This window comes from Chiloscyllium plagiosum, chromosome 2 (assembly GCF_004010195.1).
Source record: "Chiloscyllium plagiosum isolate BGI_BamShark_2017 chromosome 2, ASM401019v2, whole genome shotgun sequence".
NCBI lineage: Eukaryota > Metazoa > Chordata > Chondrichthyes > Orectolobiformes > Hemiscylliidae > Chiloscyllium > Chiloscyllium plagiosum.
The window spans coordinates 93,241,170-93,261,914 of record NC_057711.1 but is presented as its reverse complement, the minus strand read 5'-3'; the positions used below and the strand labels follow the sequence as shown (position 1 = coordinate 93,261,914).

Here is a 20,745-nt window from a genome sequence, read left to right as displayed (position 1 = left end):
TTTGTGATAGATACAGACAACTAAGACCCCCAGGTCGAAACAAACATGGAGGTCTGGAGTTTCGTGGGATTATAGGAGAGACAGTAAATCCAAACACACCACTGGAGAAACAAGTGTAAGTCAGTGTTTTGTATTTCTGTGTTCCCTATTAACTTCTTTCATAATCCATTAAAGAATTAATCAATTCACTAAATATGCACAGCCTATGTCTGCAGAGTAAGTAATTGTAGCTGGAGAAATACAGTACAAATTGTTTCCATTTATGCTGCCAGTATCTGAATCTGGTTTGAAAATTAATATTCTAAGATAAATGACTGAATGTTGAGTTTATGTTTAGACTGTGTGGATTGAACCTGACAGGGATTCTAGGATACTTGTCATATGTCAAATTGTTTCCTGAAATAATTACGCATGAACACAGAATGAAAGTGGGTTTGTTTTGTTGCAAGAGTGAACTAAAATTATGCCTTCAGCAGTTTTTAGCCAAGGATTGAGTGGGTTGGGGTGGAACAATAAAATAATCAGTAAAAAGGAAATAAAATTAATACTGAAGAATGTAAAGATTTCAAATTCATTATTTTCTCCTTTGCCCCTTGCTTTTGGTGAATCACTGGTTTTATTTGTTATTGTCATGTATTGTCAAGATACAGTGAAAAGTATTGTTTTGCATGGTATCCAGGCAAATCATACCTTTCATATGTTAATCAAGATAGTAGAACAGAATGCAAGATATAGTGTTACAGCTGCAGAGAAGGTGCAAATAAAGGTCAGCTTTAATATATGAGAGGTCATTCAAAAGTCTAATAACAGCAGGGAGGAAGCTGTTCTTGAATCTGTTGATATGTGTTTCAAACTTTTGTATCTTCTGGACAGAAGAGAGTATAACCCCGATGGGAGAGATCTTTGATTATGTTCCTGAGGTAGCGGGAAGTATGATGGAGTCAGTGGGTGGAAGCCTGGTTTGTGAGATGGCCTGGACTACATTCAGAACTCTGTAATTTCGTGCAAGCTTGGGCAGAGCAGTTGCCACAACAAGCTGTGACGCATCTGGATATAATGCTTTCTGTGCATCTATAAAATTGATAAGAGTAATTGTGGACATGCCAAAATCCCTTAGCCTTCTGAGGGAGTAGAGGCATTGAGGTACTTTCTGAATGAGTCATAATATCAGATGCTTCAGTGCAACCTGTCCAAGCCAACCAAGTGCCTGTGTTTGACCCGCTAAGTTGAAAAGTGTGGTGCTGGAAAAAAAATGCAACAGATCAGGCAGCATCCAAGGAACAGGAAGTCGACATTTTGGGCATTCCCTTCATCAGCTTTTTGACTTTGACACTCCAGCATCTGCAGTCCTCACTTTCTTCATATCCCTCTAAACCTTTCCTATTCATATACCTATCCAAATGTCTTTTAAATTATGTAACAGTACCTGCAAACACGACTTGCTCTGGCAGTTCATTCCATATATGAAAGATCCTCTGTGTGGAAAATATCTCTCAAATCCTTTCTAAATCTTTCTCCTCTCACCTTAGAAATATGCCCTCTAATTTTTACCCTAGAGAAAACACATTTGCTATTCCCCTTATATATGCCCCTCATGATTTGCAGAATCAAGATGGATGGACCCGACAGATCGTTGGTGACATTTGTCCTTAGGAATTTGAAGCTCTTGACATCTCCACAGTTGATACAGAAGGAGCATGTCATCCACTCCGCTTCCTTTATTTTGCTGACATCAAGGGAGAGATTGTTGACTTTACATCATATCATCAAGCTCTCTTTTTTTTTACTGTACTCTGTCTCATCAAGGTGGTGTCATCCGCAAACTGGAGCAGAATTTGGTCACACAGTCATGTATGTATAAGGAGCATAGAATTGGCTGAGTATAATGCCTTGTAGGGCACAGATGTTGAGGGTTATCATGGAGATGGTGTTATTGCCTATTCTCACTGATTTCTGTCTGTGGGTCAGGAAGTGGAGGATCCAGTTGCAGAAGGGGAAGCAGAGTCCTCAATCTCAGAGTTTGGTCAGAATTATGGTGTTGAAGGCAGAGCTAAATTCAGTAAGTAGTAGAGTGACATATGTGTCCTTGTTATCCACATGTTCCAGGGGCGAGTTTAGGGCCAGGGAGATGGCATCTGCTGTTGCATCGCTTGGTGATTTGTAATGGATCAAGGCAATCTGGGAGGCTGGAGGTAATGTGTGCCACTGTTAGCCTTTTGAAATACTTCCTAATGATGGATGGCAGAGCCACTGGGCAGAAGTCATTAAGGCACAAACTCAGATCAGAATAAGGAGGTTAAATATGTCTGTGAATACCAACACCAGCTGATCCATGCAGGATCTGAGTGCACAGCCAGGGACTCCATCTGGTCAGTCACTTCCTGTGTGTTCACTCTCAAAAAAGCTGATCTGATGTCTGAGGCAGTAACTGTGACTAAAAGTGCAACCGAGGCTGTCAGAGTAGGTGCATCATTTCACTGACCTTCTGTTCAAAATGTGCATAGAATGTGCATTGAGTTCACTGGGGAGGGATCCATTCTTACCAGCAATTCTACTTGACCTCACTTTAATAGGGACTTGATCTCCCGGTTCATCTATAGTTTCCGGTCGGGGAACACTCAAACTAACTTCTTTAGCACACAGTCCTCTACACATTCACTGATGAAATCTGTGATGATAATGGCATTCTCATTTAGGTTGGTAGAAATCATGTAGGAGCTCATCTGTTACCACAGAACAACACTGTATGCCTTTCTGCAGTGGGAGAGCACTTTGGTGAAAGTGATCACAGCTGCCTCACATTTACCATAGCCTTGGAGAGTGAAAGGAGCAGTTACCGAGGGAAGATATTCAATTGGGGAAAAGGAAATTATGATACTATCAGACAGGAGTTGGGAAGTACAGGCTGGGAGCCATTGTTCCACAGAAAGGGCACAGCAGACATGTGGAGACTATTTAAGAAGCAGTTGTTGCAAGTGATGCACAAATTTGTTCCTCTGAGACAGGTAAGAATGGGTAAGATTGAGTAACCTTGGATGACGAGAACAGAGGAATTCTTGTCAAAAGGAAGAAGGCAGCTTACGTAAGGTGGAGGTAGCAAGGATCTCGCACAGCTTTAGAGGATTACAGGCTTGCTAGAAAGGAGCTCAGAAATGGACTGAGGAGAGCCAGGAGGGGGTACGAAAAAGGCTTGGCAAGAATGTTTAGGGAGAACCCAAAGGCATTTTACTCATACGTGAGGAATAAGAGAATGATCAGGGAGAAGGTAGGGCTGATCAGGGATAGCAGAGGGAACTTGTGCGTGGAGTCTGAACAGATAGGGGAAGCCCTAAATGAGTTTTTTGCTTCGGTTTTCACCAAGGAAAGGGAACTTGTTGTAAATGAAAACTTAGAGGAGCTGGCACACAGTCTTGACCAGATGGAGATTGATGAAGTTGATGTACTAGAAATTTTGGAAAACATTAAGATTTATAAGTTACCAAGGCCAGACCAGATTTATCCTAGGCTGCTCCAGGAAGCGAGAAAGGAGGTTGCTAAGCCACTGGTGAGGATATTTGCCTCCTCACTCTCCATAGGAGTCGTACTGGAGGATTGGAAGGAGGTGAATGTTGTTCCTCTTTTCAAGAAGGGTAATAGGGAAATCCCTGGCAATTACAGACCAGTCAGTCAATCTTACGTCTGTGGTCAGCAAAGTTTTGGAAAGAACTCTGAGGGATAGGATTTATGACTATTTGGCAAAGCATAGTGTGATTAAAGGTAGTCAGCCTGGCTTTGTGAGGGGCAGGTCATGCCTCACAAATCTTATTGAGCACTTTGAGGAGGTGTCAAGATAGATCGACGACGGTCGAGAAGTGGATGCGGTGTATCAATGCAAGGCTTTGATAAGGTTCCCCATGGTAGGCTCATTCATAAATTCAGGAAGTTTGGGATACAAGATTTGGCTATCTGGATTCAGAATTGGCTGGCTGACAGAAGGCAGAGAGTGGTTGTAAATGGAAAGTATTCTGCCTGGAGGTCAGTGTTGAGTGGGGTCCCACAGGGTTCTGTTCTTGGGCCTCTGCTCTTTGTAGTTTTTATAAATGACTTGGATGAGGAGGTTGAGGGGTGGGTTAGTCAAATTTGCAGATGACACAAAGGTTGGAGGTGTCGTCGATAGTATAGAGAGCTACTGCAGGCTGCAGTGCGACATAGACAGGATGCAGAGCTGGGCTGAGAAATGGCAGATGGAGTTCAACCTGGATAAATGCGAAGTGATACATTTTGGAAGGCCGAACCCGAATGCTGAATATAGGATTAAAGATAGGATTCTTGGCAGTTTGGAGGAACAGTTGGATCTGGGTGTGCAAGTACATAGATCCCTCAAAGTTGCCACCCAAGTGGATAGGGTTGCCACCCAAGTGGAAAGTCAAAATACCATATGCTTTCTTAACGGGGGATCGAGTTTAAGAGCTGCGAGGTTTTGCTTCAGTTCTACAAGTCCCTCGTGAGACCACACTTGGAATTTTAAGTCCAGTTCTGGTCGCCCTACTATAGGAAAGATACGGAGGCTTTGGAGAGGGTGCAAAGATGATTTACCAGGATGCTGCCTGGACTGGAGGGCTTGTCTTATGAAGAAAGGTTGAATAAGTTCTGACTTTTCTGTTTGGAGAGAAGGAGGAAGAGAGGAGACCTGATCGAGGTGTACAAAATAGTGAGAGGAATAGATAGAGTCAATAGCCAGATACTTTTCCCCAGGGCAGCATTGACTGATATGAGAAATCATAGTTTGAAGATATTAGGAGGAAGGTATAAAGGAGATGTCAGCGGTAGGTACTTTACGCAGAGTTGTGAATACGTGGAATGCGTTGCCAGCGATGGTGGTGGAAGGAGAGTCATTGGGGACATTTAAGTGACTGCGCATGGATAGCAGTGAGTTGAGGGGTGCGTAGGTTAAGTTTTTACATTAGGATTAAATCTCGGCACAACATTGTGGGCAAAGGGCCTGTTCTGTGCTGTGCTTTTCTATGTTCTATGCTATGTAGTCCATCTGGTGGATTGGGCACTCCGGAGAGTATTGTTCTCGGTCTGTTTGAACCTCAATTTCTGGACTCAATAATGTCTAGTAGGGCCAAGTGGTCAGGTCTCCGATTAGTATCCAGGTCAGGCCTTAAAGAAGCCAAGTAGTGTCTGGGCTGTATGTTGTCATGCTCACAGTTTCAGTGTCAGCACCAATTGGGCCCCGTTGGTACATGCAGTCAGGCAATCCAGAAGGTCCCAGTCTTTGTTGGGTCAGATCCAGTCAGGTTGGGCCGGTTGGTTGTATCCAGAGATCAAAAGGTTGCCAGATCTCGAAGTAGATTTAATAAAGCTCTGTTAGTAATTCTCACAAACGTAAAATTGAGTTTTGAAAGAAAAGAAAGAATATGAAAGATGTGTGGAGATGATCTTCGAGCAAAGAATTGCCATGTTCCAGTGCCATTCTTATTGGATCCAATGCTGACAAGTTATTCAACTGTAAGCAACATCACAGTTGCTCAAAGTGGTCCTGCTCACTAAAGGGATGGAAGATATCATAAATACTGCTACCACACAGCACCTGCTCAGTAATGCACAGTTTGGGATCTGCCAAGGCAACACAGTTCCTGACCTAATTATAGTCTTGGTTTAAACAAGACAAAAAGCTAGTAAGAGTGACAACCCTTCATATCAAGGTCACATTTTGACTGAACATCAACGAGCTGCATGTGTTAATTCCATGAGTAGAGCATATCTCACTCAATGTTCAATTCAACCTTCACGCATTCAATCAATGAAACAAACTGCATTCATTCATTGAATCAAACGTTATTCATTGATTCAATGACACAAATGTAACTCTTTCATTTAATGAATCGATCTGCGTTCATGCATTCAATGAATCAATCTGCACTCATTCATTCAATGTGTAGAGCTTTCCTCATTCCTTCAATGTCTCGAGATGAAATCATTCATTCAAAGAATCAAACTGCTTTCATTAATTCATTGAATCAAACTTCATTTATTCATTCCATGTACCTCACGTTATTCATTGATTCAATGAAACAAATTTAGCTCTGACATTTAATAAATCAAACTGCATTCATTCCTTCAATGAAACAAACTTCAATCACACATTCAATGAATCATTATTCATTTATTCAATGAAATACACTTTACTCATTCATTTAATGAATCCAACTATACTCACTCATTGAAAGAAACTGCACATGTGAATTCAATGACTAGAGCTCCTCTCATTCAATCAATGCATCGAGTTTAACTCATTTATTCAAAGAATCAAACTGCATGCATTCATTCATTGATTCATTGAATGAGTGATTGGAGTTTGAATCAAACGTTTTCATTGTTTCAATGAATCAAACTGCACTCACTCATTTAATGACCTTAACTGCATTCATTCATTCAATGAATCAAACTGCACGTACGAATACAATGAGTGGAGCTTCTGTCATTCATTCAATGTCTTGAGCTTAATTCATTCATTCAAAGAATCAAGCTGCATTCATTCATAGATTTAATGAAGCAAACTGAACTCATTCATTTAAAGAATTACACTGCATTCAATAATTCATTCAATGAATCAAACATTATTCACCGATTCAACGAAACAAACTTAACACATGCATTTAATGAATCAAACTACTATCATTCATTCAATGAAACAAACGGCACGTGTTACTTCCATGAGTAGAGCACATCTCATTCAGTCAATGTCGCGACCTTTACGCATTCATTCAATGAAACAAACTGCATTCATTCATTCATTGAATCAAACGTTATTCATTGATTCAATGACACAAACTTAACTCTTCCATTTAATGAATTGAACTGCATTCATTAATTCAATGAATCAAACTGCATTCATTCATTCATTCATTCAGTGAAACAAACTGCACGTCTTAATTCATGAGTAGAGCTTCTCTCATTCATTCAATGTCTCGAGCTTAACTCATTCATTCAAAGATTTACACTGCATTCATTCAAAGATTTACACTGCATTCATTCATTCATTTATTGTATCTAACTTGAATCGTTCATTCAATGAAACAAACTTAACAAACAGCATTCATTCATGTACTGAAATGAACTGCATTCATTCATTGAATGAAACAAACTCACGTGTTAATTCAATGAGTAGAGCTTATCTCATTCAATGTCTCGAGCTTCACGCATTTATTCAATGAAACAAACTACATTCATTCATTGAATCAAATGTTATTCATTGATTCAATGTAACAAGCTTAACTCATTTATTTACTGAATCCAACTGCATTCTTTCATTCAATGAATCAAACTGCATTCATTCATTCAACAAAACAAACTGCACATTGTAATTCAATGAGTAGAGCTTCTCTCGTTCATTCAATGGCTCGAACTTAACCCATTCCATCAAAGACGTACATTGCATTCATTCGTTCATTTATCAAACTTCTATCATTCATTCGATGAATCAAAACTTATTCATTGCTTCAATGAAACAAACGTAACTCATTCATTTAATGAATCCAACTGCATTTTTCATTCAGCCAAGCAAACTGCCTTCATTCATTCATTCAATGAATCAGACTGCACTTATTCATTCAATGAAACAAACTGCTTTATTGAATTTAATGAGTCAAGCTTGTCTCATTCATTCAATACACCCAGCTTAACCCATTCATTCAAAGAATCAAACTGCATGCATTAATTCAAACTGAACTCCTTCATGTAATGAATCTGACTGCATTCATTCATTCATTCAATACATCAAATGGCATTCTTTCGTTCAATGAATCTAACTGCCCTTATTCATTCAATGAAACAAACTGCCAGTGTTAAATCAATGAGTAGAGCTTCTCTTATTCATTCAGTATCTCGTGTTTAACTCATTCATTCAAAGAATTACACTGCATTCATTCATTCAATGAAACAATTTTCAATCATTCATTCAATGAATCAAGAGATATTAATTAATTCAATGAAACAAAGTTAACTCATACATTTAATGAAGCAAACTGCATTCATTCATTTAATGAATCAAACTTCAATCGTTCATTCAATGAATCAAACGTTTTTCATTGATTCAGTGAAACAAGCCAAAGTCAATCATTTAATGATTCCAAATGCATTCATTCTTTAAAGAATGAAAATGCATTCATTCATTCATTCAATGAATCAAACTGCACTCAATCATTCGTTGAACAAACTGCAAGTGTTAATTCAATGAGTAGAGGTTATCTCATTCATTCAATGTCTTGAGCTTAAAGCCATCATTCAAAGTAACAAACTGCATCCATTCATTCAGTGAGTCTAACTTCAATGATTCATTCAATGACTCAAACGGTATTCATTGATTCAACGAAACAAACTTAACTCTTCATTTAATGAATGCACGTGCATTCATTCATTTAATGAATCCAACTGCATTCACTCATTAATTCAATGAATCAAACTCTACTCATTCTTTCAATGAAACAAACTGCACATCTAAATTCATGAGTAGAACTTCTGTCATTCATTCAATGTCTCAAGCTTAACTTGTTCATTCAAAGAATCAAACTGCATTCATTCATTCATTGAATCAAACTTCAATGAATCAAATATTATTGATTCCATGAAACAAACGTACCTCATACATTTAATGAAACAAACTGCATTCATTCATTTAATGAAGCAAGCTTCAATCGTACATTCAATGAATCTAACACTATTCATTGATTCAATGAAATATACTTATCTCATTCATTTAATGAATCCAACTGCATTCCTTCATTCAATCAATCAAACTGCATTCTTTCAATGAATCAAACTTCAATTCAACGAAACAAACTGCACTGTGAATTAATGAGTAGAGTTTCTCTCATTCATCCAACTTAACTCATTCATTCAAAGAATCAAACTGCATGCATTCATTCATTGAATCAAACGTTATTCATTGATTCAATGAAACAAACTTAACACAATGCAATTGTGCCACCATATTCACCTGTCTATCAATGTCGGACTCCCTCATCGCTCTTCTGAGTCTTGGATATTTCCACCCGTGCCCTGGCACCTCCTCCCTTGATCATAGAATATCTATTTCCCGTGTCAGGTGTCCATTTGGAAATGGTGGCTACTACTAAGTGCCAGTCACCGGCGCCGCAAGGATCCCTGTGTAAATATTTATTACCCCATTTATAGTTGTCCTGGTTTCGAAACAGCCATGGGTCACATGTGAAGGTCCCCTTAGTACCCTCAGTTAAGATTACCATCTGCAGCTGTATCCCAAATGCCCCTGCCCTTACAAATAGTCCTACTAGGGCGTTTGCTAAAAGTGTGAGCTGGGGCAGCCCCATATGCATATGAGGCTTCTAATCACTACTTGCACGTAATTGGTTCCAGTGTTGTCCGATGTCTCCTCAGGCCCAGCTACACGGTTGCAATGGCTGGCGTATATCCACGTGGCTCTTTCTGTGATCTTAACAGCTGTCTGTGTTGTAAAGAGCACTTGAAACAGTCCCAGCCACCTCTCCGCCTTCCAGTTTTTCTTCCTTAAGTCTTCCACCACTATCCAGTCTCCCAGTTCCAGATCGTGCAGATTCCCTTCTGCTGTTTGGGGTAGTGCTGCTTTCACTTGATTCTGTATTTGAGACAAAAGTGCAGAGAGTTTTATATAGTAACACAACATCTCATCCTCACAATGGCCTATTATCTGTCTTACCTTAAGTCTTGGGCCAATTCCTGTGTTGGGCGGTCTACCAAACAAAATCTCAAACGGGCTAAGATTAGCTCTTCCTCTCCTCCTAGATCTCATATACATTAGCACAATCGGAAGTGCCTTTGTCCATGTCGCCCCTTGTTCCTCACAACATTTTGACAATTTATTTTTTAAGGTAGCATTTTCTCTTTCCACTGCCCCACCGCTCGCTGGGGTAGGCACAGTGTTGTTTCAAGTTTATTCCCGAATAATCACTGATCTGCTGTAAGGCATTATTGATAAATGGTGTCCCATTGTCACTACTAGGCCTTTCAGGGATGCCCCATCTCAGAATTATCTCAGTTAGCAAAGCTTTGGCTACTGTACTGGAAAACATATCAACCATTACCAGACACTTTCACTGGGAGTTAGTTCAATAAAATCCATCTGTAAATGTTCAAAGGGTTTTTGGGGTTGGGAGTGTGCTGCCTGACTCATCTGTATTCCCCTCCGCACATTATTAGTGGCACAGATAACACAACATTCAATATATTTCTGGGAGTAATGAATAAATCGCTTAGTGTACCAGTGTGCCGAAATACTGTCAGACATCCCCCCTTTTGACACATGGTCCTTACCGTGTGTCAGCTTGGCATAGAATGGAAATAATGATCGTGGTAGACAGGGTTTACCATTGGGGCCACACCATACTCCTTTCCTCACACTGCATCCTGCTTTCATCCACTCACACTTTTCTTCCGGCCTGGCCTGTGACTGTAACTCCCAAATGTCTGCTATTGGGGTACAAATGTTTGTCATACACATGTCAATCTGATCACTTGGCAACTGCTGGGCTGCCATTCTTGCTGCTGAGTCTGCCCTTGCATTGCCTTGGGAAATAAAATCATTATTTTTCGGGTGGACTTCATATTTACACACAGCGGTTGATTTAGGCAATAGGACCACTTCCAGGAGGTCAGAAGTCTGGCCACCGTGTGTGATGGGCTCTCCGGTGGAGGTCAAGAAATCCCTGTGTTTCCACAGGTTTCCAAAATCATGTAAAACCCCGAATGCATACCATCTATCGGTGTAAATATTCACTGTCCTTCCCTCAGCCAATTTACAGGCCTCAGTCATGGCAATCAGCTCCGCTGCTTGCATTGACAGATGAGAAGGGTGTGATCTCACTTTGACTATCTCATAGGTAGTCACTACAGCATACCCAAAAGAAGTCTGGCCTGTCTCCTTGCTCCTGAATGCTGACCCATCCACAAAAAAAACTCCATATCTGGATTCTGAAGTTTTGAATCCTGCAAATCTGGTCTAGGGCTGCAAATTTCATTAGTTACAGTTACACAATCATGTTGGTCGCCGTCTCCTTCTGTGGGGAGCGGCTGGCAGGGTTGAGGACATTACATCGTTTTATTTTAATGTTAGGCATCTCCAATAGCACAGTACTGTATCTGCGCTAATGTGCTGCTGACATGTGTGCGATCTTTTGCTTGGAAAGTAGTAAGCATGTGGGACCAGAAGGGTTAATTCACCGTAGCCGACTATCTCCCTGAATGCTCAGAACAGCCTTTTCAACTGCGGGCATGGCTCGCAGGCGTTTAGGCAAGCCTGCCGCTACTGGTCTAGTTTAGCTGAAAAATATGCTACTGGCCTCAATCTTCCCCCATGATCCTGCAACAGCACAGATGTCATGCAGCCACGCTTCTCATCTATTGTGTGTACAAGAAGCTTGTTTGGGTTCAGAATTCCCAATGTAGGCGTAGTTTGGAGCACCTTTTTTTAATTCAACAAAGGCACTCTCGGCCTCTGGAGTCCACTGCAATGGACTCTGGTTCTGCAAACCTTTGCCATGGACTATGTCACTTTGGGGTGCCTCAAGGGTTGCGTAATGAGGGATAAACATTCTACAGTAGGATCACATGCCAAAAAAGGATACTAATTATTTTGTTGTCTGAGGCTTTGGAATTTGCTGGATTGCTTGAACTCTGTCTTGACCAATGGCCTTTCCTTGTTCAGATATTAAGTGAGCTGTTGTTGCACAAATTGTAGCTTTGCGAGACTGGCTTTGTGCCCTTCCCTCGCTAGATGGCAGAGCAGCACAAGTGTATCCTTCTCACATTGTTTCTTTATTGGTGCCACTATGAAGCAATCATCTACATACTGTAGAAGTGCTGACCCCGGGGTTAGAACAAGAGTCTCTAGACTCCTGCGTAGAGCCTCATTATATATGGTGGGGGACTCACAGTAACCTTGACAAAGTCGCGTGAAGGTATATGATTTCCCTTTGAATGAAAAAGCGAACCAGAATTGACTATCTGGGTACACCAGTCCACTAAAGAAGGCGTTTGCTAAATCCACAACAGTGAACCATTTCCTGTCTGGTGGAATTTGAGCTAATATAGATCGGGGTTGGGAACATTTCAGGCGCGTGGGACAACAGCATTATTGACTCCTGAAGGTCTTGAACATACCTCTATTCCTCCAGTTCAACGGGAATGTTTGCCTTTTTGACCAGAAGAATGGAGGTCCTCACCAGTGAGCTTTCAGAGGGGATTATCACTCCAGCCTTTAGGAGGGATTCAAAGACTAGAGTAATTCCTTCTATGGCCTCGGGTTTTAATGGATGTTGTGCTCTGCAAGGATGATACTCAGATTTTGGAGTTATCCTTTGGGATCACAGCCTCGTACGAGCCCCACAGTTATATTTAATCTTGGTGACATCGGCACCCAGTTTTCATCCAGGAGACATCTCCTCTCATGTGACATGGGACGGAAACTCGGTACAGAACTTCGTCACTTCTTTGGCAAAATTATTACCTCCAAGCTCGCGTGAGTCAGGGCAACTGCCCATAGCATTTTACAGGTCTTTCATGGTCCATGGCTGGTGGACCAACACCTGCAACTTCAATCATTGGGGCTTGCAGAACTACCTGGTGAGACAATTGTACGCCAGTACCCTCATCATCTGACTCCTCATCCATCGGCAGAGGGGGGGGGGGTTATTGCAAACAGTCCCCAGATGCCTTTCTGTCTTGCAGTAGTCATCCTTCTTTAGGGCTTCTTGTTTCAATTGGTTGTGGGTATGGCACGCTATCGGTGATTCAGCAGACCCTGAGGCAGCAGCTGCTGATGTGGAACCTTCGCCAGGCGAATCCCGTTGGGGGGGCTGTCGGTCTCGGAGGGCAGTCATCAAGGTCAGGATCTGAAACAAAGACACTGTACAGCTACATTAGGTTGTTTTCCGAGCATGTCTGCATGTGTGCTGGTGTTTGTAAGTGTATTTCATCTATCTTTTGCTTAAGATTTCCTTACTCTGATATCAGCCTCAGCCTTCCACATGTTATAAGCACTCCAATTCACAGGTTCTAAATTCCCTTCATTTTCTCCTTCTTTCTCTCCTCCAACCTTGACCGCATATTTCTGTCTTTTACTAAAACTTCCTCCCTCTGGAAAACCACATTCCTTGATCCACAATTCTATCTGCCTTACAGACTCTGGGCCGAAATTGTTTAGCATGTATTGTATTTTTTGTTGGCCATTCCAAGTCCTGTGAGGACTCTCCTTTTGTTTCCTTTTGCCAGAACACATTTTTAGTGTAACTGGATAAGTTTTCAGCTCTCTCTCTCGCGTGGTAACGTTACCTTTTCCCTTTGACTTGCTTTCCTACCTCCGGAGGTCCCCTCTCGCATTGAGCACGTCCGCCTCAATGCCTTAGTTTTCGTAAACCAAGAAACCACATACCCAGTATGTCTTTGGCGAGTCCAACTCAGCCAGTGGTGGCTCCAAGTCTAAAACAGCCCTTAAACTCGATGTCTCTTAAGCACTCTAGAGACCGCAATCCTTTCCCTTGAGTTTTGCTCAAATGCCACCCGAAGGTCTAATGACCCCTTTTCCTGATTCATTTATTCTCTTAGAATGAGTCTCTATGTAGGAAACTTAAGCCACGACTCTTACCCCGACCCTATTAAATTCAAACCCTGCTGCTAGAGCGATCCACAGATTCCCAGTCCTCTCAAGCAAAAGGTCCAATTCAGTGCTCGAGATGAAGTGAAAGGCCTTCGAGGTGGTGGCGCCTGCGCCTCCTGGGAATCTTCAGAATTCACAGGATCCCAGACAAGCCCCCAAATTTACTGTTGTGGAAATTAAATCGACTTGATACAACTGTTGCAAGAGCAAAGAAATGAGCTTTATTTAAATTCTGCAGAATTTTCCCAATACATTCAGGGAAATGCCTCATGTAAGGGGTACTTGACCATAATTCAGATATTCTTCTTATACTGTTTCTTATCACACTCTCAAGGGCAAAGACTGGAAAAAATCAAGTTGTTATTCTCTTATCCCATGGTCATGGGCATAACTGTTCTTCAGCTTTCATTGAATTCGACTGTCACAAGGTCAAGTTGAATTCAAACAAAGCCAAGCTGTCTCCTGGCCACAGAGCTCAGCGTTAATTTCATAAAAGCATTTTCTTTCAGATTTCACAGTAATTGGTGGTGCAGTGGACAGCGAAGAGGGTCACCTCAGATTTCAACAGGATCTGGACCAGATGGGCCAATGGGCAGAGAAGTGGCAGATGGAGTTCAATTCAGATAAATGCGAGGTGCTGCATTTTGGGAAAGCAAATCTTCGCAGGACTTATACACTTTATGGTAAAGTCCTGGGAAGTGTTGATGAATAAAGAAACGTTGGAGTGCAGGCTTATAGCTCCTTGAAAGTGGAGTCACAGGTAGATAGGATAGTGAAGGCGTTTGGTATGCTTTCTTTCCTTGGTCAGATTATTGAGTACAGGAGTTGGGAGGTAATGTTGTGGCCGTGCAGGACATTGGTTAGGCCACTGTTGGAATATTGTATGCAATTCTGGCCTCCTTCCTATCATAAAGATGTTGTGAAACTTGAAAGGGTTCAGAAACGTTTTACAAGGATGTTGCCAGGGTTGGAAGATCCGAGCTATAGGGAGAGGCTGAGTAGGTTGGGCTTGGAGTGTCGGAGGCTGAGGGGTGACCTTATAGACATTTACAAAATTATGAGGGGCATGGATAGGCTAAATAGACAAAGTCTTTTCCCTGGTGTCGGGGAGTCCAGAACGAGAGGGCATAGGTTTAGGCTGAGAGAGGAAAAATATAAAAGAGACCTAAGGGGCAACTTTTTCAGGCAGAAGGTGATACATGTATGGAACGAACTGCCAGAGGATGTGGTGGAGACTCAACAGACAATCAAGGTATTTTTCAATGTATAATTTCAGTTACATCACACTGTTATTTTTGCGATAAATTCTGTGCCTTACAATTGTGTCCTCCACAATCACCTGATGAAGGAGTGGCACTCCGAAAGCTAGTGTGCTTCCATTTAAACCTGTTGGACTATAACCTGGTGTTGTGTGATTTTTAACTTTGTACACCCCAGTACAACACCGGCATCTCCAAATCATGACTACTATCGACACCACTAACTGCCAGCTTAAGGTGGAGAGGATCTCCGAGAAGATCGCACATATCGACACAGGCATCAAGTTTCTACAGAAATGCAGGCAAGCAGGAAAGATCCCAAAAAGCTTACAGATCACGAACCCACTCAAATCAACCTACAACACAGACTATGCAGAGAAACTTTGCCACTGCACCTTTCACAAACTCGTTAATCCTCTCGTGCACCAACTCTACAGCAGGCACCACAACCTTGAAATTCAGATGGAGTTCAGACTCTCATCCTGCGCTCAGGATACAGCAGTACAATTACGCGACATTGCCAAACAGACAAGGTGACAAAACTACACCACTTACATGCACACTAAGAACAAAAAACTGGAGAAACTTGGCATTCTCACCAGTAATAGCAAAGCCCACCCTGGCACCACTGTAGACAACATTGTCACTGCGGGGAAGTCTATTAACAACTTATCAAAAACTGGAGAAACTTGGCATTCTCACCAGTAATAGCAAAGCCCACCCTGACACCACTGTAGACAACATTGTCACTGCGGGGAAGTCTATTAACAACTTATCGGACCACACCCTTTCGACCGGAAGAGATTGAAGCCCTGATAGGGGGTCTCAACTTCTGCCTCACCACCAAAATGGACCCGTTGGTTCTTGCAGCAGGCACAGAGGAGTTCATCAGACGAATCATCCGGGAATTCTTTCAAAGTGCAGCAGTGATGCCAATGAGCCCACTGATGAACTGGAACAGTCATCACAGGGATCTGTAGAGGAGCAACCAAAGGAGGTGTCAATTTGGACCCCACCCTGGGCTTGACATGTATGCTCAAACCATCAGGAAATATATAAATGCCAGATTCATCAGCCGTACCCACAAGGTAGAGCAAAACATCACCCGTTCACAACGCAATGCCATCCAGGTTCTCAAAACCAATCACAACATTGTCATCAAATCAGCAGATAAAGGAGAAGCCATTGTCATTCAGAATAGAACAGATTACTGCAAGGAAGTGTACCGACAACTGAACAACCAGGAACACTACATGCAACTACCAGCTGATGCGACCAAAGAACACACCCGTGAATTAAACACATTGATCAGGACTTTGAATCTAGTCCTTCAGAGTTCCCTACACACCCTCATCCCACATACTTCTCGTGTAGGCAACTTCTACTGCCTTCCAAAGGTACACAAAGCCAATACATCAAGATGTCCCATCGTATCGGCAATGGGACCCTGTGTGAGAATTTCTCCCGCTATGTTGAAGGCATCTTGAAACCTATTGTACAGGGGATCCCCAGCTTCCGTCGCAACACTATGGATTTCTTACAGAAACTCAGCACCCACGGGCCAGTCGAACCGGAAACATTCCTCGTCACAATGGATGTTTCCGCACTCTACACCAGCATCCCCCACAATGATGGCATCGCGGCAACAGCCTCAGTACTCAACACCAACACCTACCAATCTCCAAACACCACCCTACAACTCATCCGCTTTATCCTCAATCACAACGTCTTCAACTTTGACAACCAGTTCTTCATCCAGATACACGGAACAGCCATGGGGACCAAATTTGCACCCCAATATGCCAACGTCTTCAGGCACTGGTTCGAACAAGACTTCTTCTCTACGCAGGATCTCCAACCAACATTATACACTAGGTACACTGACGACATTTTCTTCCTCTGGACCCATGGCGAGGAGTCACTGATAAAACTACAGAGTGATATCAACAAGTTTCATCCCACCATCAAACGCACCATGGACTACTCTTGACTATCTGTCTCATTCTTAGACACATGCATCTTCATCAAGGATGGACATCTCAGCACCACACAATACCGTAAACCCACAGACAACCTCAGTGCTACACTTCTCCAGCTTCCACCCAAAACATATTAAAACAGCCATCCCCCTATGGACAAGCACTACGCACGTATCGGATCTGCTCAGATGAGGAGGAACGTGACGGGCACCTGGAAATACAGGCAGATGAAAAACTCAACAGACAATCAAGGTATTTTTCAATGTATAATTTCAGTTACATCACACTGTAAATTTTTGCTATTAATTCTGTGCCTCAACAATCACCTGATGAAGGAGCGGCGCTCCAAAAGCTAGTGTGCTTCCAGTTAAACCTGTTGGACTACAACTTGCTTTGTCTGATTTTTAACTTTGTTCACCCCAGCCCAACACCGGCATCTCCAAATCTTGGAAAAGTATGGACTTATTAACAACAGGAAACATGGCTTTGTGGAGGGAAGTTCAGTCTCAGAACCTTAGAGTTCTTTCAGGAAGTGACAAAGATGATTGAGGGCAGGACAGGACGTTATGTCTACATGGACTTTAGTATGGCCTTTGACAAGGTCCCTATGGCTTATAGAAAAGGTTAAGTCGCATGGGATCCATGGTGAGCTGCTAAGATAGATACATAACTAGTTTGCTCATCAAAGACCACACTCTATTAGCAGTGGAAAGTGTTTTCCTGACTGGAGATCTGAGACCAGTGATGTTCCGCAGGAATCAGTGCTGTGGCTCCTATTGTGTTTATAATATATATAAATAATTTGAAAGAGAATGTAGGTGGCCTGATTAGTAAGTTTGCAGAGGGAAAAGATAGCTGGGACATTAGCAGATACCTTCATATCCTCTTTGACCACAGGTTCATAGGACTGGATGTTAGCTGATATTGTTCCCTTGTTTAAGAAAGGAAGCGGGGACAATCCAGGAAATTATAGGCTGGTGAGTGTGATGTCTGTGGTGGGGAAGTTCTTGGAGAAGATGCTGAGGGACAAGATATATGTACTTTTGGAATAAACTGAACGAGTAAGCAACAGGCAGCATGGTTTTGTACAGAGAATGTCATGTCTCACCAACCTGATTGAATTTTTTGGAGAGGTGACCAAGACACCTTGATGAGGGAAGGGCTGTGAATGTAGTTCAATCTGGACTTTAGTAAGGCATTTGATAAAGTCCCACATGACAGATTGGTACAAAAATTAAAATCACGTGGGATTTGAGCTGGGCTGGCTCAAAACTGATGGATACAAAACTGGCTTGGTCATAGAAAACAGAGGGTAGTGGCAGAAGGATGTTTTTCAGAGTGGAGACCAGTAACTAGTGGTGTTCCGAATGGATCAGTCTTGCGTCCTCTGTTATTTCTAGAATATTTAAATGATCTGGAGGAAAACGTGGGTGGTCTAATTCGTAAGTTTGCAGAAGACACAAAGATTGTGATAGTGTCCACAATTGTGAAAGGATACAACAGGTTAGACTGTCAGCTGGGACACAGTCATGGCAAATGGAATTCAATCCAGACAAATGCAAAGTGAAGCCTTGTGGTGAATCAAATTTAAGTATGAGTTATACTGTAAATGGCAGTGCCGTTAGGAACATTAACATACAGAAGGATCTGGGTGTGCAGGCCCACAGTCTCCTAAATGGCAACACAGGTAGCCAAGGTGAATAAGAAGTCTTGCTTACCCTCACTGGCCAGGGCATGGAGTACAAGAGTTGGCAAACCATGCTGCAGTTATGTAAAACCCTTGTTAGGCCACATTTGAAGTATTGTGTGCAGTTTTGGTTGTCACACTATCAGAAGGATGTGGAAACTTTGAAGAGAGTGTAGAGAAGGTTCACCAAGATGTTGCCTGGTCTCGAGGGCATTGGCGAAGAGGAAAGGTTAAAAAGACTAGGATTGTTTTCATTGGAAAGACAGTGGCTAAGGGGAGACCTGATAGAAGTCTACAAAACTATGACATGCTTAGTCAGGCAAGCATGGGTGGATAGTCAGAGGCTTTTTCTCAGGGTTGAAGTTTCAATTACAAGTGAACACAAGTGCAAGGTGAGAGATGGAAAGTTTAAGGCAGATGTGCAAGGGTAGATTTTCATGCAGAGAGTAGTCGGAGTCTGAAAAACACTGCCAGAAGAGGTGGTGGAAGCAAGCACTTCGGTGACACTTAAGAGGCATCTGCATTGGTTACACAAATAGGGAGGGAATAGAGGAATATAGACTGAATAAGGTCAGGAGTTTTGTTTTCTAGTTTAGTTAGGGCATGATGATTGGCACAGGCTTGAAGGTCAAAGGGCCTGTTCTTCTGCTGTACATGCCTTTGATCTTTCATTCTTTTGACAGAAAAATTGATTACGAGGATTGCCAAATGATGCAGCAGGATATAGATAAGCTGGAGACTTGGTTGGAGAAATAGCGGATGGGAGTTTGATCTGGGCAAAATAATGAATTTTGGAAAATCTAGTGAAGGTGGGAAATATATAGTAAATGGCAGAAACCTTAGTAGCATCGAAATACAGGGATCTGGCCAGGCAGATCCACAGTTCCCTGAATATATGGTCAAGAATGCATATGGCATGCTTGCCTTCATCAGTCGGGGCATAGTGAATAAAAAGAAAGATAAGTAATTTTGCAACTGTACAGAATTTTAGTTAAGCAAAATTTGGGATATTGTGTGTTGACACTCTACCAGAAGGTTCTGGAGGCTTTGGAGAGGGTACAGAAATGGTTTACCAGGATATTGCCTAGGTTGGAAGTTACTAACAATAAGGAGAGATTGGACAAATTTGATTTTGTTTCACTTCAACATCGAAGGATGAGGGACAACGTATGTCTTGGATCACAGGTCTACCCAGGCGGTTCTTTTGGGTTAAATATAGAAAAGCGAAGACTCAGTAACAGCAATTTGCTTAAATGTGGATGTTTATTAACTAATAATATTGATAATAAGATTAATGAATGGAAACGAAAGGAGAAAAAGTAAAAAGTCTCACACCCTCTGCCCATCGGAGACCCCTCGATCGCCAGCTGGTCTGTAGGCTTAGGTTTATTCCGGGCATTGTTTGCAATTCTGGTCCAAGGTCAAGTCCCTCTCTCGAAATGAAGCTCTCTCTCCCTTATACAGTTTCAAAACAGACAGTACTGAAGCAGCTATAGAACAAAAACGAAGTGCTGGTACTGTCTTAACCCCATCAAGGAATGTTCTCAGGACTTGTTCAAGGTCATGCAGCTGGCGAATATCATCAACAATTTCATCCCTTTAGTCCATCATTGACAATCTATTCTCCATGCAGCTGTCAAATATCATCATTAACTTTTAGCCATTTCACACAACCAATACAGGCCTATCCTATCATAGAAGTTTATCAAATTATGAGAGGAATGGATAGAAATATCAATTACTTAGGGACATTGGTTTAAGGTACAAGGGGGTAAGTTTTAAGTATGAGAGGCAGGTTTTTTTTTTACACAAAGGATGATAAGTGCCTGGAATGCTCTGTTGCTGGAGAGGCATCCAATAACAATGTTTTAGAACATAGAACAGTACAGCACAGAACAGGCTCTTCAGCCCACGATGTTGTGCCGACCACTGATCCTCATGTATGCACCCTGAAATTTCTGTGACCATATGCATGTCCAGTAGTCTCTTAAATGTCCCCAATGACCTTGCTTCCACAACTGCTGTTGGCAACGCATTCCATGCTCTCACAACTCTCTGTGTAAAGAACCCACCTCTGACATTCCCTCTATACTTTCCTCCAACCAGCTTAAAACTATGACCCCTCGTGTTAGTTATTTCTGCCCTGGGAAATAGTCTCTGGCTATC

General features: G+C 42.0%; 1 protein-coding gene across 1 annotated transcript in view; it reads left to right on the top strand.

The window, feature by feature from the left end:
• Positions 1 to 2: 2 nt before the first annotated feature.
• Positions 3 to 20,745, top strand: part of LOC122557747 (SH2 domain-containing adapter protein B-like) — a gene marked incomplete at its 5' end in the record, with an annotated part of 58,956 nt that continues 38,213 nt past the window's right edge. Inside the window, one exon of the mRNA XM_043705703.1 lies at positions 3 to 115. Coding sequence (XP_043561638.1) covers positions 3 to 115 — 113 coding nt within the window. The remainder of the gene's footprint in view (positions 116 to 20,745) is intronic.